Source organism: Elephas maximus, chromosome 23, assembly GCF_024166365.1.
Source record: "Elephas maximus indicus isolate mEleMax1 chromosome 23, mEleMax1 primary haplotype, whole genome shotgun sequence".
NCBI lineage: Eukaryota > Metazoa > Chordata > Mammalia > Proboscidea > Elephantidae > Elephas > Elephas maximus.
The window spans coordinates 28,184,712-28,198,768 of record NC_064841.1 but is presented as its reverse complement, the minus strand read 5'-3'; the positions used below and the strand labels follow the sequence as shown (position 1 = coordinate 28,198,768).

Genomic DNA, 14,057 nt, shown 5'->3' with positions numbered 1-14,057 from the left:
TTTTGAAATCTTGCTAAATTTAGACAGTGCCTGAAATGCCCCCTTGTGTTTATTTGTTGATATGTGTTATCCCCATAATTACACCATCCGTTCCTCAAGGGTAGATGGTGCATCTTACTGGTCTTTGCTGGCACAGAGTCTGGAAATAGCATCTTCCCAAACATGAAGGTACGTGGAACAAAGACGTGCTAGAGGAGATTTGTACTCAGTTGCTGTTTGTTACTTGGTTAGTAACTCAGTTTTACTGTGTTACCTTTCCTTGATTAGCTGCTTATCCTTTTTTAACCAAGTAAGTCAGGTTCTCAAAGTGTGGTCCCTGGACCAGCAGCATTCATATCACCTCGGAATTGTTGGAAATGCGAATTATTGGGACCCTCCTTAGATCACCTAATTCTGAAACTTAGGAAAGTTGGGCCCAGTAGTCTGTAGTTTAACAAGCCCCCAGGTGATTCTGAACTTCGAGAATCACTGCACTAGGGGGCAGAACCTGTACTTTGTTATTTTGTATTCTTTTTAGTTCCCTTGTGGGATTAATTGGTATTGAATTGAATTTAAAAAAAAAAAAGGACGTGACATTTCCCCAAAGTGCCTACCTAATCTCTTATCTTGTCCGAGTCGTGAGTGACCATGAATAACAGGAGATTCATTCTTAGGCCTTCATCAGCCTCATCAGAAGACCTCTCATTTTGTATTCATTTGTAGAGCAACAAACAGCTCAAGTGTGCTTTTATTTAGACTATTTTTTCTCATAATTACGTTTATCTTAATTATCTGCTTACCTGTTAGCTCTGGCCTTATTCTTATGGCTACTTCTGCCAACATAGTTTCTCTCTTTCGGTTACTTAGAAAGACTTGAGGGTCATTTTTATAGTATACTGGGTTTTTTTAATCTCATTATTATTTCACCTTTGCTTAATTTTTCTCATTCGTTTTATTTTATCATGTTATGTTGTGATCTCAGCCCCCTTACATCCTTTTTGAGCAAGATATATAAAGTTAATGAGAATATTATCTGTTGTTGCTAAAGGCTATTGTTCAATAATAGCTATTTGGGCACACAAGGACCAATTTATAGATAAACACAGTAATTCTGTTTTTTTTTTTTCCCCCTTTCTGTTTATGTATCGGTGAATACTCAGCTTTTAAAAGTACTATTTAAAAATGTCGGAAAGTATGGTGTGATTAATCATTGACAGCTGGTCTTATTTCAAATTCGGTTTAAGTGATTTACATCCCGATTCCCAGTTTCCCCCACTTTTGGATTTGTATATCCACTTTCAGTCATCTATTCACTCTGCACCCAGAATGGGTAAATGACCAGAATGATAGCATTGGTTCCCACCAGACTAAGAGTTGTCTAAATGTGTGAGCCAGGGGTCGCTAGTAGCTGGGAAGGAGCACAAGGTGAGACAGGATAGCCTGGGAGCCTCAGCAGGGCTTAGGAGCTCTCCATGAGCTTGGGGGTCCCTCTGAAAATGCAGTGTTGCTGGGCTTTCCTTTAGTCTCTGATGTGAGAATAAAGTCATAGGATCATTGCATGAAATACAGTTGATTGAATAATTAAGCTGCCCTACAACCTTTCTGAGTTTGCTATAAGTAAATGAAAAGTCATTTCATTAACAGATGAATTGGATATGCAGTTAAAAATTTTTCATGACTATAGACCAGCCATGTTCTTGTGTTTCCCATTTTGCTCAGGGGAACTAGGAATTCTGGTAAATGTAGTTCATAGCCTAAAACCTGAAATTGATCAAATTTCCCAAGACATTTTTTCCCCCATGGGATTCTTGGCTCTTAGCAAACATTCTCTTTCCGCTTGTAGAAATTGTGCATGTGACTGTTTTTTTTTTTTTTTAGGCTTTAACAAACAAATTTATTTTCTCACTGTTTAGGAGACTAGATGTCCGAATTCAGGATGCCAGCCTTAGGGGATAGCTTTCTGTCTCTGCTGGCTTGGGAGGAAGGTCCTTGTCTCTTCTGAGCCGCTTCTGCTCCTGGGTGATCTTCATGTGGCTTGGCATCTCTCTTTCCCCATCTCTACTTGCTAAAAAAAAAAAAAAAAAACTTGCTAGCTTGTGTTTAATCTCTTTTATATCTCAAAAGAGATTGACTCAAATACTACAGTATACTACACTAATCCAGGCTCAGTAACATAACAAAGATAATCCATTCCCAAATGGGATTATAACCTGCATATGACTTTTTCATAGGTCTGTGAAAGACTTCTTGTGGTCTCTAGCTGAGCTTCTTATTTTCTCAGAAGTAATACTCCACTCACTGGTAGTATTTTGAACGTGTATGTTTGTATATTTTTGTTTTCAACTGTCTAAATTTATGTGTACATTTTTCTGCATAGACCTATTTACCTGTACATAGCCAGTATGTTGAGGAGCCCTCGTGGTGCAGTGGTTAAGCTCTCATCTGCTAACCCAGAGGTCAGTGGTTGGAATCCACCAGTCACCCCACAGGAGAAAGATGTGACAGTTTGCTTCCATAAAGATTACAGCCTTGGAAACCCCATGGGGCAGTTCTACCCCTTCCTACAGAGTTGCTATGAATCAGAATCTATTCCACAGTAGTGGGTTGGGTTTGGTTTAACCAGTGTGTTTAATTAAAGGGGATTCTGGACAAAAATTTAATAGTCTATTGATTTTCCAGTACAGTTGAGGAAATTAGCCTTTGGAAAAGATCAGGTAGCTATTTTTGTTTGTTTTATGGGCGGAGGGGGCTGTCATATAGCCAGCGTTGGCAGTTTGTACAAGAAGGGTACCATTTTCAATCATATTCTAAGGGCTGTATCCTTTAAGTCTTAGGTGTGTGGATTAACAAAAACAAAAGGAACCTCTAGAAGCATAGGGAGGGAAGTTTGTGTTTTAATTAGGGGAGGATTACAGTAATATCAGAACATTCTCAAACAAGACAGTTGCGCAGAGGCAGTAAACTCATCAATAGTGGGGTGAATTTAGGGAGACAGCACCTTCTCTCTTACCAGCATCGCGTATGGGATTTTATTTCGTGAGCTTTTAAACTCCTGAATGCCTGAGGATGCGATGGTTTATTTCAGAAAGCAGAGGAACCGTGGGTTCCAAGGTGTGCAGTTAAGTTTTGGAAGCCATTGCTATACATTTGCAATGCCCTTTTAAAGACTTTTGATGACAGCGACAAGTGGTAGGGGGAGTAAGCATGTTAAAGTCATTTGGCTACTCTTGAAATTGAGGTCGAGAAGAAAACATTTTCTAGCTGTAAATCACTTACTTGTCCTACATTCTTTAAAGCATTTTACACAAATGACTTTAACAGTTGTAGGGGTCATGCCTTGGTTTAAGAGCCTGTTTGCATGGTATACATTTTGGTCATTAAAAAGCAATACCTTATTGAGGTGGTAGCATTTCTGTTCACACTCTGTACTGTGAAATATTAGATTTTTACCTGAGGAAGGTTCGTTGCTTCTTAAGTCAATATTTTACAAGGTGTATACTTGTTGATTTTACAGGGACATACAATTCTAAAAAAAATTTTAGTAGTTAAAATGTAATTGTAACAAAACAATGAAAAGCTGTAAGTAAAATTAAAAACAAATGTAAAGAATAATATGATGATCACTAACATTTTAATGGGTGATTATTGTGCCAGGCATTGCTCTATTATTTAATTCTAACCATTGCTGTGAGGTAAGAATTCTTATTCTCATTTATTTCTCTTGAGAAAAATGAGGCTCAGAGAGGCTAAGTGAATTGTCTGAGCTCACAGAGCAGGTGTGAATAGAGAGCACAGACCTTACATTTAATACTTGGTCCCACAAAGTTTAATGCATTGACCCTTGGATTTCGTAGATAGTGTTCAAGCTAAGGCTAAAAGGGTTATCTATGATTTTTTTTTTTAAGTGAGTCAGTTTACATAAAAATACAGTTGATTCTTACTGTTTGCTGTAGTATGTTCTATAAAGTCACCACAAACACTGAATTAGTGACTTTTGAACCATTGTTCCTAGGGAAAATACAGGGTTAGGCTCCTGTAAGCCTCTAGTCACAATTTTTTCATCAACTGATCAATACATAACCTTGTTTTATGCATGTTTCTGTTTAAACACACCTTATTCAATATATATTATTGATTCATTAGCACTGAACTCATGCCCAACAGCCCTGTAAGTCATGCGTGAAGGAAGAAAGTTTATTTGACACACTTATTTTCTCCATAAGGCACATCACAACCTTCTTGTTATTTAGGAACATTAGATAACACTTCCGCACTCCTCTTGGGGGCCATTTTGAACAGCGAGGTCACCAGGAAAAAGCCCCAAATGCAAAAACGTGACACTAAATAGACTGCCAGAAGGATACTTGTTTACAGTATGAAGCCAAAACGAGGAGGCAGGGCGTTGCCTTGTTTGGCCTCAGCTGGGAATGTGCATGTGGAATAACTCGAATGTTTGTGTCTACGCATGTGTCTGAAAATGACTGCAGAAGTGCTGCTGGTATTGGTTTTGGGGTTACAAATACATTTTGGTGAGTACAGACTCTGCAGAGAGGACTGACTGTATTAAGTGAATACCTGAACATCTTGTTGGCCATGGCAGAAATGCTGAAGCCGAGGAGAAGGATGGGTTTGGAAACCAGTACCTTCAGTGACTGGTAGAAATGTATTTGAATTATACTTAAAAATAGTACTGTATCATGCAATTACCCGTTCTTATGCCATTCTTTTGTTTTAAAGGATCGCCAATGTGTTTGTGTGTGAGAGACCACTGTGGTTTTGTATACACATAGAGGGTATCAGATGTATTGTTCATGAAGTTGCGGGAAACTCCAGTCATTTGGAATATTACACAAATACTATATATCTTTTCTGTCTCACTCCTGTGTTTTTTCCTGCATCTACTGACTGTGTCTCTGTGCCACCCGCAACCCCCGCCCCCCGCCATGTTAATGTAGCACTGGGTGGCAGAGTCTGTCTTGGGTTGCCAAGAAAAGTGTCGTATTTTTCTTGGTTTTTGTTACAGCTGAGCAATTTTCATTGCCAGCGGCACAGCACACATTAGGGGAAAGCAAATAAACAACACAAGGGACTTGGTGCCAGGAAGTCTCATCTCAAAGTATAAACCCATAGCCTTGGATTGACATTTGGGAAGTGAGTTGCCACTACCAAACGGAAAACCAGTGACAGTGAGGTTGTTGCCCTTCTAGAAGTGGAAATTGTTTAATGGTAGGATGTTTGGGAGGGTGACATAAGTTGATGTTGATGTTATAACAGTGTTTCTTTGTAATTAATTAGCTCAAACTATGTCTTAGGTAACTGCCATCAGTGTTAACTTGTTTGCCGAAGATTTGTGATTAACATTCATTGAATTTAATAGTTTGAAGCTAGTTTCTTGTTAATTTAACTGTTTATTTTGATGAAATAATCCAAGTAATTTTGACATGAGAGGTCCAAATAGTGCCTAATAGTGCTCAATTTTAAAATATTTTCCTCTCTGCAGTATAAGACACATACCAAATTCAGTTGATTTCAGAATATTTTAAAAATTTCTTCTGTTTCAAAATAATGGCATTCTATAGAAACTTACTGAAATTAATAATCTAAATTAAATTGTAGGCTCCAAGTCTGTAAAAGCTTTTTGATTCAGAAAAGGTAAACTCATTTCAGAATTGGTTTAAGCACTTACTAATAATACATTCTCTTCAATGCAAAAAAAGTAAAAACAAAAGCAGAAACTTTTTCGCCCCACTTTGTTAGACTACTCTAAACTGAGCAGCCTTGGCCTATGGAACTTGAGGCTCTGGGAATCATTACATATTTATGAGGATGCTCATAGCTCTGTGTAACATTTTTTCTTGATCTGCAAAAGTGGAGAATTCTTTTTTATCAAGGATTTCAGGTCCAGCATTTAGCCAGGGTATACCAATTATTGAAGAGGAAGTAGTCCAAGTGATTAATTCTCTTCAGTTTTGACAGTACACTAGAAATATCAATGATTATTTGATATTGTACGTTTCTTCAACCCTTAACATCTCACTTTACCTCATTTAGGACCTGCCGAAGTTCCCATGATGTCACCCAATGGATCCATTCCTCCCATCCATGTACCTCCAGGTTATATCTCACAGGTAATCCATTTTATGGACTTCTTTCACTCACTATGGACGCTATCATTTTTCCAAAAGAATGTACGTTGAGGCTTAAAAAACTTTTTTTCCAGGAGTTAATTTAATGCTACAGTTGCCATCATTTTTGTGGTAAGGAGGTTAATTACTCAGAGTCTCACTTTATACTTCACAGTCTACTTATAACAAAGGTCACTACCACAGGACACTTCCTGTGTCTTGCCATTTGACATGCCAGAGAGACAGAGGGAGGGAAACACAGCAGGGTTCCCAGGCTGCCTTCAGCCACCTTGGGTTTCACACTTGACCATTTGCTTGTTACTCATTCATGGAGTTACCTTCCGTTTGTACCACAATTTACTGAAACAAAATATTCATGGACTAAATTATTAAAATTATCAAAAGAGATACTGTCAAAGTAAGTAGGACCTACTGTTTTTACACGAGACCCGTTTCTCTGTAAGGGTGAACTACTTGAGTATGCTGTGAGAACTTGGCTGTTTATACTGAAATTTCTCTGAACTTTGGTTTTCGCTTAAATAAAATGATGGTAATAGCAATCTCAGAGGTATGTTGGAAGGCAAAAAAAAATTTTTTAAAGGATAAAGTTATACTCCCATGCTTGGCTAAGGTATAAAATGCTTAGGATTCCTGGAATGTACTGGATGTCTGTGTGTGCCTTAGTTTTTGTCCTAGGCTCAGCATAATATGCACACTTCCTAATTCTCTTTAACTACCTCTTCAAATAACTAACCAACTTTTTTTCCCTGTCTCTCTGCCTCTGTTGTTGATCTTCTTCTTTTTTTTTTTTTTCTGATTATACTCACTGGAAAAAAAAATTAAAAGAAACCCAAGAGTTTTATAAAAGAAAATATGTATAATCTTACTACCCAGAGATGATAACCATTGCATCACCTTTTTTTTTTTTTAGATTATATCCTTCCAGATTTTTTTTTAATACTTTCTTTTGGCTTTTAAAGTGGTTTGAAAATCTGTAATTTTCAGTTTTTAATGATTTCGCTAGGGTGAAAAAAATTGGCAGCCACATAGGAAAATTACTGAAGTGCAGGCAGGAATCAAAGATTTATCCTTCTCTGAAGAGAAAACTTATCCATTTCTTCACTAAGACATATTGCAACCTCTACAATTTCATTTTTTCCATCCCTATTTTTACATGAGCCAATTTGACATGTTTTTTTTTTTTCCTTTTAGAGTAGCCAGATTGGTGGCCCGTCTTCTCATCGTTGTAAATAAATAACTTGTTTTACACAAGTCTTTGTAAATAAGAATCACTGGAGGGACAAAAGGGTGTAGAACAGGCCCTTCCAGTAAGGACATGAGATGATGGATCACATTCACGTCAGCAGTCAGTTAACAGAAAGGAACAAGGAATGTAGAATTCCAGTATGTCTCCTGCTCATTTACGTTGAGGAAGTGTTTCATTTCGTTGAACAGGCATGGTTCGTTCTCACCATTGTGATGGAGAAAATAACACCTCCTTTTATGCTAAAGAAAACCCTGGTGGCATAGTAGTTAAGAGCTACGGCTGCTAAGCAAATGTCTGCTAAGCAAAAGTCGGCAGCTCGAATCCACCAGGTGCTCCTTGGAAACCATATGGGGGCATTTCTACTGTGTCCTGTAGGGTCTCTATAAGTCAGAATTGACTTGACAGCACCGAGTTTTGGTTTTTTGGTTTTATGCTAAAGGAGCCCTGGTGGCCAGTTCTACTCTGTCATGCAGGGTCGCTGTGTCGGAATCCACTTGACAGCAGTGGGTTTTTTGGGGGGTTTTATGCTGAAAGTCCAGTTAAGGAATATTAGGTAAAGGTGGAGTTTATCTTCTAGTGGGGAGAAACTGCAGTGTGTTTTTCTTGCCAATTGTGTTGCTGTGATTCTGTGAACAGCAAAATGTTTATTTAGAGGCAGAGAAAAAAATGAAGAATTATAGACCTTGATATATTTCTGATTCTGAGAAACTTCTATAGAAAATTCAGGTAGAAAGGGTGGAAAGCAAAGCTATAAACTCACTTTCATAAAACTGATGATAGAAGCATTGTGAAACACTTTTTCAACTCAGAATTATAGAAGAAAATGCAGGAGGAGACACTGGAAGGATAGTAGAAATCAAATAATTTGGATCCTAAATTGAGAAAGAGAAGCAGTCTGTATTCATTCAACTCCAAACGCGTTGGGCTTCCTGATCAGAAAATGGGCCCCAGATTTCAGCGACCTTGAGTAGTGGTATTACATCTTTAATGACACGTGACAGTGAAGTGCTGTGTACAACATCTTCTTTAAGTCCGGCAGCATATACACTTAGAATAAACGAGGAGGTTGGAACGAAATATAAAATATCTTAGGAGACATCTAAGGAGCAAAATACATTGCTGCCATGTAATCATGGAAAGAAATAATCATAAAGTTTAAAAAAAAAAAAAAAATTCCCCTCCAGGCTGGACATATGTAAGAAATGACCAGTTATTTGTTTGTTCCCATGCTAGTTAATTCTACAGCTTATCCCCACAAGTTCTTTTCCTAAAATACAGGTAATTTTCTTGTTCAGATCCAGAGTTAAGTAAATATTGCATACAAAGCAGAGTTAACATTCTCTAGTGTAGTGTTTGAGATCCTTCCTACTCAACCCTGCTCACCTTTCAGGATTCACCTTTACCTGCCAGTCCACACTGCTACCTCCTTGAACTCCTATTCCTTGGATACTTCAGGCCTTTTCCCAACTACACACTTTTGTGCCCATTATTTCCCTCTTCCTGGAATACCCTAGAGCCCCTTCTTTGTCTGGCACTTCGGTCATTCTTCCTTTTCAAATGTCTTCCTCAGTGTGACCCTTCCAGAACTTCCAACACAGACATGGTAGTGCTGTTTCCTCTTCTGCATCTCTGGCACTTTGTCCCCATCTATGTTATGAAACACAGTGCATTTCAGACCATTCCCAAGAACTCTTAGTGCCTTATGGAGATTGTATCCTAGCATCTACAATACTGTCTAGCACATAATATGTACTCAGTAGATGTTTTTAAATTTAAGTGATTGTCCAATCTGAAATAAACATATACATATATAACCATATACACACATTTTATATATATGTATCAAGATTTACAGGTTTAAATATAGTAATACCTGATAGCTGGAAATTAGCAAGGTCAGACTGACTTTGTACTTGCAAGGAATGAAATGCCCTGAATATGGATGTAAAAGAAAGAAGTACCAAGACAATTTAGTGGGGAATTGTGTTTTGAACAAAAAGTTCTGGGACAACATGGAAAGCAATTGCAGTTGAATCTCTACCTCATACCATATATAAAAAATAAACTGAAAATGGATCATGGACATAAGACATAAGTGCAAGAACTCTTAGACAAAAAAAAAAAAGGAGTAAATTTTGATAACTTTGGATTCCTACACATGTCACCAAAAGCACAGCACCAAAAGGAAAAATAGAGAGATTAGATATCACAATTAAAAACTTCAGCACTTTGAAGACACTATCAAAAAGGCAAAAACAACTCACAGAATGGGAGAAAATATGTGCAAGTCATATATTTGACAAGGGACTTATATCAAGACTATATAAAGAACTCTTACAACTCAACAATAAGAAGACAAATAACACAATTTAAAATGGGCTAAGGACGTCGTTTCTAAAGAAGATACACAAATGGCCAGTTAAGACTTGGGAAAGATGCACAGTGTTATCAGCCATCAGGGAAATGCAAATTTAAACCACAATGAGATACTACTTCACACTCACTAGGAGAATTATAAAAACTACAACACAAAACAACAGATAATAACAAGTGTTGATGAGAATGTAGAAAAAATGGAATCCTAATACATTGCTGCTGGAATGTAAAATGGTGCAGTAGCTTTGGAAAACCACCTGGCATCTTCTCAAAAGGTTGAACATAGACTTAAAGCATGATCTAGCAATTCCTAGGTATACACCCAAGAGGAGTGAAAACATGTTCACAAAAAATTTGTACATAAATGTTTATGGCAGCATTGTTCATAACAGTCCCAAGGTAGAAACAACCCAAGTATGCATCAGCTCATGAATGGACCATCCAAATGTGTTATACTCATGCGACAGAATATTATTCATCCATAAAAGGAAATTCAGTACTAACAAATGCTCCACCAGTAATGAAACCTGAGAAAATTATAGTAAGGAAAGAAGCCAGACAAAAAGGGCCATGTATTGGACGATGCCATTTTTATGAAATGTCTGGAATAGGCCAATCCATAGAGACTGAAAACAGATGAGTGGTTTCCAGTGGCTGGGGAGGGAGTAAAGGGGAGTAACCTACTGCTAATGGGTATGGGCTTCCCCCCCCCACCCCGAATGATGTAAATGTTGTAGAATTAGATAGTGGTAATGGTCCCTCGATTCTATGAATACAGTAACTCAACCATTGAGTTAGACACTTTAAAAGGGTGAATTTTATGGTAAGAAAATTATATCTCAATATAGCTTTAACAAAAAAAGAAAAAGAGGGGAAAGACAGTGCCAATTAAAGTCAGCAAACAAAGTTGATGAGTGGGGCAGCTGGGAAAGATAGTCCAGCCTACCTTGGTACAGGTGGTGATGATAGAATCTACTGTGAATGGTGTGCACTGTGCTAAATCATTTATTTACGTTCCCAGTTTTCACTGTCTTAACTTTTTACATGTGAGGAAGCTGAAGCCCTTAAGTAGAACCAGGAGCGTACACCAGCCATTTCTGATTCTACGCTGACCTATTTCCCACTGTTAAGTGATCTCTCAGTCAGTGACAGCACCTGTCTTGGTGGGTGTATTTGTATTATTTTGACAGTTTGAACATAAGCGTGCCTACTTATGCATCTCTGATATTAAAACACCAATTAATTATAGAATGGTCCATTTTAAAAGAAATCGTAAGAAAGTTGACGAGTGAGACAGGTGAACAAGTAAAGATGTTACAGTAGTAAGTAAACTGAGTCAGTGGAGGAATTCTGGGTTATAGCAGATTCCTTATGTAATTAAGTAGTTGAAATGGTTTTAAGAATAAATTAATAAAATTGATCAAATAAACTTGATACAATATGAGCATCAGTAACGAGCTGATAACCTTGTGGTAAGACAAACACCCAGAAGGTAACCGACAGTGGTAGAGATGCAGTCGACAGCACAATCTGTATTTTCTTCCTTGAGAAGAACCAAACCTGTGGACCTTAATGATGCTGTGGATTTAGTTTGAGAAAACGCTGGAACGTTGTCATCCCAACTCAGTGGTCTCTGATATAGTAAAGCCTTTTTGTGTTGGGTGTGCCTGCGTTTTGTGCTTTATTCTTTGGTGAAGTAACGGGAAGCTTAAGGAAAAAGTAGTCTGATTTGTTTCAGCTTGAAAGAACATAAAGATTATGTGTATTTTTTCATCTACGGAGGTATGGATTTAAAAAAAAAATTTTTTTTTTTTTTTTGTCTTCCACCACGTGTCTGTCAGTTTATCGTACTCTGGTGGCTTTGATATTGCTGTGTTACTGGAAGCTTTGCCACTGATATTTTAAATACCTGCAGGGTTACCCTTGGTGGTCAGATTTCAGCTAAGCTTCCACACTAAGACAGACTAGGAAGAAGGACCTGGCAGTCTACTTCTGAAAAGATTGGCTAGTGAAAACCTTATGAATAGCAGTGGAACATTGTGTGATATAGTGCTGGAAGATGAGCTAAAGCATAACAACGATTTTGAGGATGGCACAGGACTGGGCAATGTTTCATTCTGTTGTACATAGGGCTCCTGTGAGTTGGAACTGACTCGATGGCACCTGACACACACACAGATTGTCTTATCACCATCATCATGATCATCTCCATTATGTGAAAACGTTTGGCACTGTTATTAGGGCTGCAACTGTGGAGGAATGGGATGAGTGGGATAGTTGAGAACAGCGTGGACATTTTCGGGCAGGTCCATGCTCACCTTCCACCTGGCTATTTCCCGTGTAAGTTTTACAAATTTTATTCACCACATATGTGATTACCTACCAGAATTGGTAAAGGTAAGGATTAAAAGCTGTGTATGTGAGGTGCTTGGCTCACTTACTGAGTGGGCATTCGATTAAATGTTAGCTGTTATAACGAAGAAGATGACTGTGTTAGAACAATTTCAGTGAACGTTTGACTGCCTAAATACATACTGAGGTCATGCAGTATGAAGCAGATTTTTCCTTTCACTGTATACTGGCCATGGTTTTTCCCAGTCTCTCTCTTTTTTTTAACCTCATCATTAACTTTTGGAATAATTTATATGTAAAAATTTCTTAAGCAGATGCCTTGAGTTTTATTTTCCATGCTAGCCTAGTCACTTATGATACATTTTTCAAATGTTATAGGAAGAACTTCATGTCGATCTCAAAGATTAAAAAAAAACATAAGAAAAGAAAAAGTGAACATCCAAGTTAATGTTCTAACCATCTGAGAAACCACTGTTCATTTTCCGTATTAATTGATGTGACCTAAACACTTTGACGAGGAGTCAAAATCAGTATTGTTATAGCAGTGGTATACTTACCTCGCTTCATTGGTTTGAGGATTAGCTAATAGGTCAGTACCTTTTCAAATTATTTGTATTCCATTTCCCTTAACCAGGGAAAGACAGGAAGTATACTGAGAAATGCATTTAAACTTTGGTTGGTCATTCTCCAGTGGGGGACTGTTTCAAGAGTTGGCCAGAAAGCAGAAGCCCCTGTGGAGAACCAGTGGGGCCTGCTAAATGAAAGCCATAGAATGATTTTCTCCATTTTGCTCTGCCAAGCCAGTTGAACTACAAACATTCGCCTCAACTTCTTCCCTTTGGCGATTGCAACCTAAGATCAAACCAATGCCTTATTTTACAGTTAACATTATGAAAATGATGAGCAGAAGGAAGAAAGCATGGGGGATTGCCCTGTGTCATGACAGACTGAAAATCACACCCATTTAGCATCCAGTAGTAACAGAACTAAAAAACAGAACTGGTTTCAAGACTTTAAGCCCTTTGGAGGAATAATTTTCTATAGGAAGTTGGGGAAATGTTCTATAATGTACAGAGTGTATACGTTTGGGGGGGTGGGAGGGTGGCTGTGGAAAAGAGCATAGCATTTAGGTGTACAATCTGTTTTATTAGTTTCTGTTATTAGCTGATTGCAGCATTTTTATTTTTCATTTTATAGCTTATTTTCTCATAGGAGCGGTTACGGACAGGGCTGGCAATGCTAAATTAAAGAAATCGTACCAAGGATGTCTCCTCCTCTCTCAAAGTATTGTACAACTTTGCTCTTTCTGAGCCTTCTCTATATCTCCCTGTTCTGCACTTTCTCTTGAGTTTCTTTCCTTTGTTTCTGAGATCCTGGCATTGTGACCTAATAACCAATACCAAACCCATTGCTGTCGAGTCGATCCCAACTCATAGTGACCCTATAGGACAGAGTAGGACTGCCCAATAGAGTTTCCAAGGAGTGCCTGGTGGATTCAGACTCCTCCTAACCACTACACCACCAGGGTTTCCATTGTAACCTAATAGAACACAGGATTAACAGGAGGAAAAAGCTGGCTCAAGAGGGGCTCTACCTCCAATTCCCTGTGTGATTTTAGGAATATTACTGAGTTATTTATTTGGCTGTATCACTTGTGTATCTACTTGATCGTCTTTATTTAGAATTTAAGCTCCAAAAGGGCAGGGACTCGGCGGGTACTGTTTAGTTCTGTTTATTGCGGGATCTCTAGTCCCTAGAAAATTGTCCAGTGTATAATAGGCATTTAGGAAAAGATGGGTGGATGGATGGATGAGTAATTTTTATCTTGTGGAGTGAAAAAGGGAAAGTATTTGAGAATATCTAAAGTTCTTTTCTAATCTAAAATTCATTGATTCCCTTCCTCTGTTCATATTGTACCTTAAAAAGGAGATCAAGTGGAAACATAAGTTTCTGAAAGT

General features: G+C 38.0%; 1 protein-coding gene across 4 annotated transcripts in view; it reads left to right on the top strand.

Moving 5' to 3' along the window:
• FNDC3B (fibronectin type III domain containing 3B) overlaps nt 1–14,057 on the top strand; it is a 391,440-nt gene that overhangs the window by 193,562 nt on the left and 183,821 nt on the right. For all 4 annotated transcript variants that reach the window (XM_049867193.1, XM_049867190.1, XM_049867192.1 and 1 more), the window contains one exon: nt 6,031–6,107. In XM_049867193.1, the coding sequence (XP_049723150.1) occupies nt 6,031–6,107 (77 nt within the window). The remainder of the gene's footprint in view (nt 1–6,030; nt 6,108–14,057) is intronic.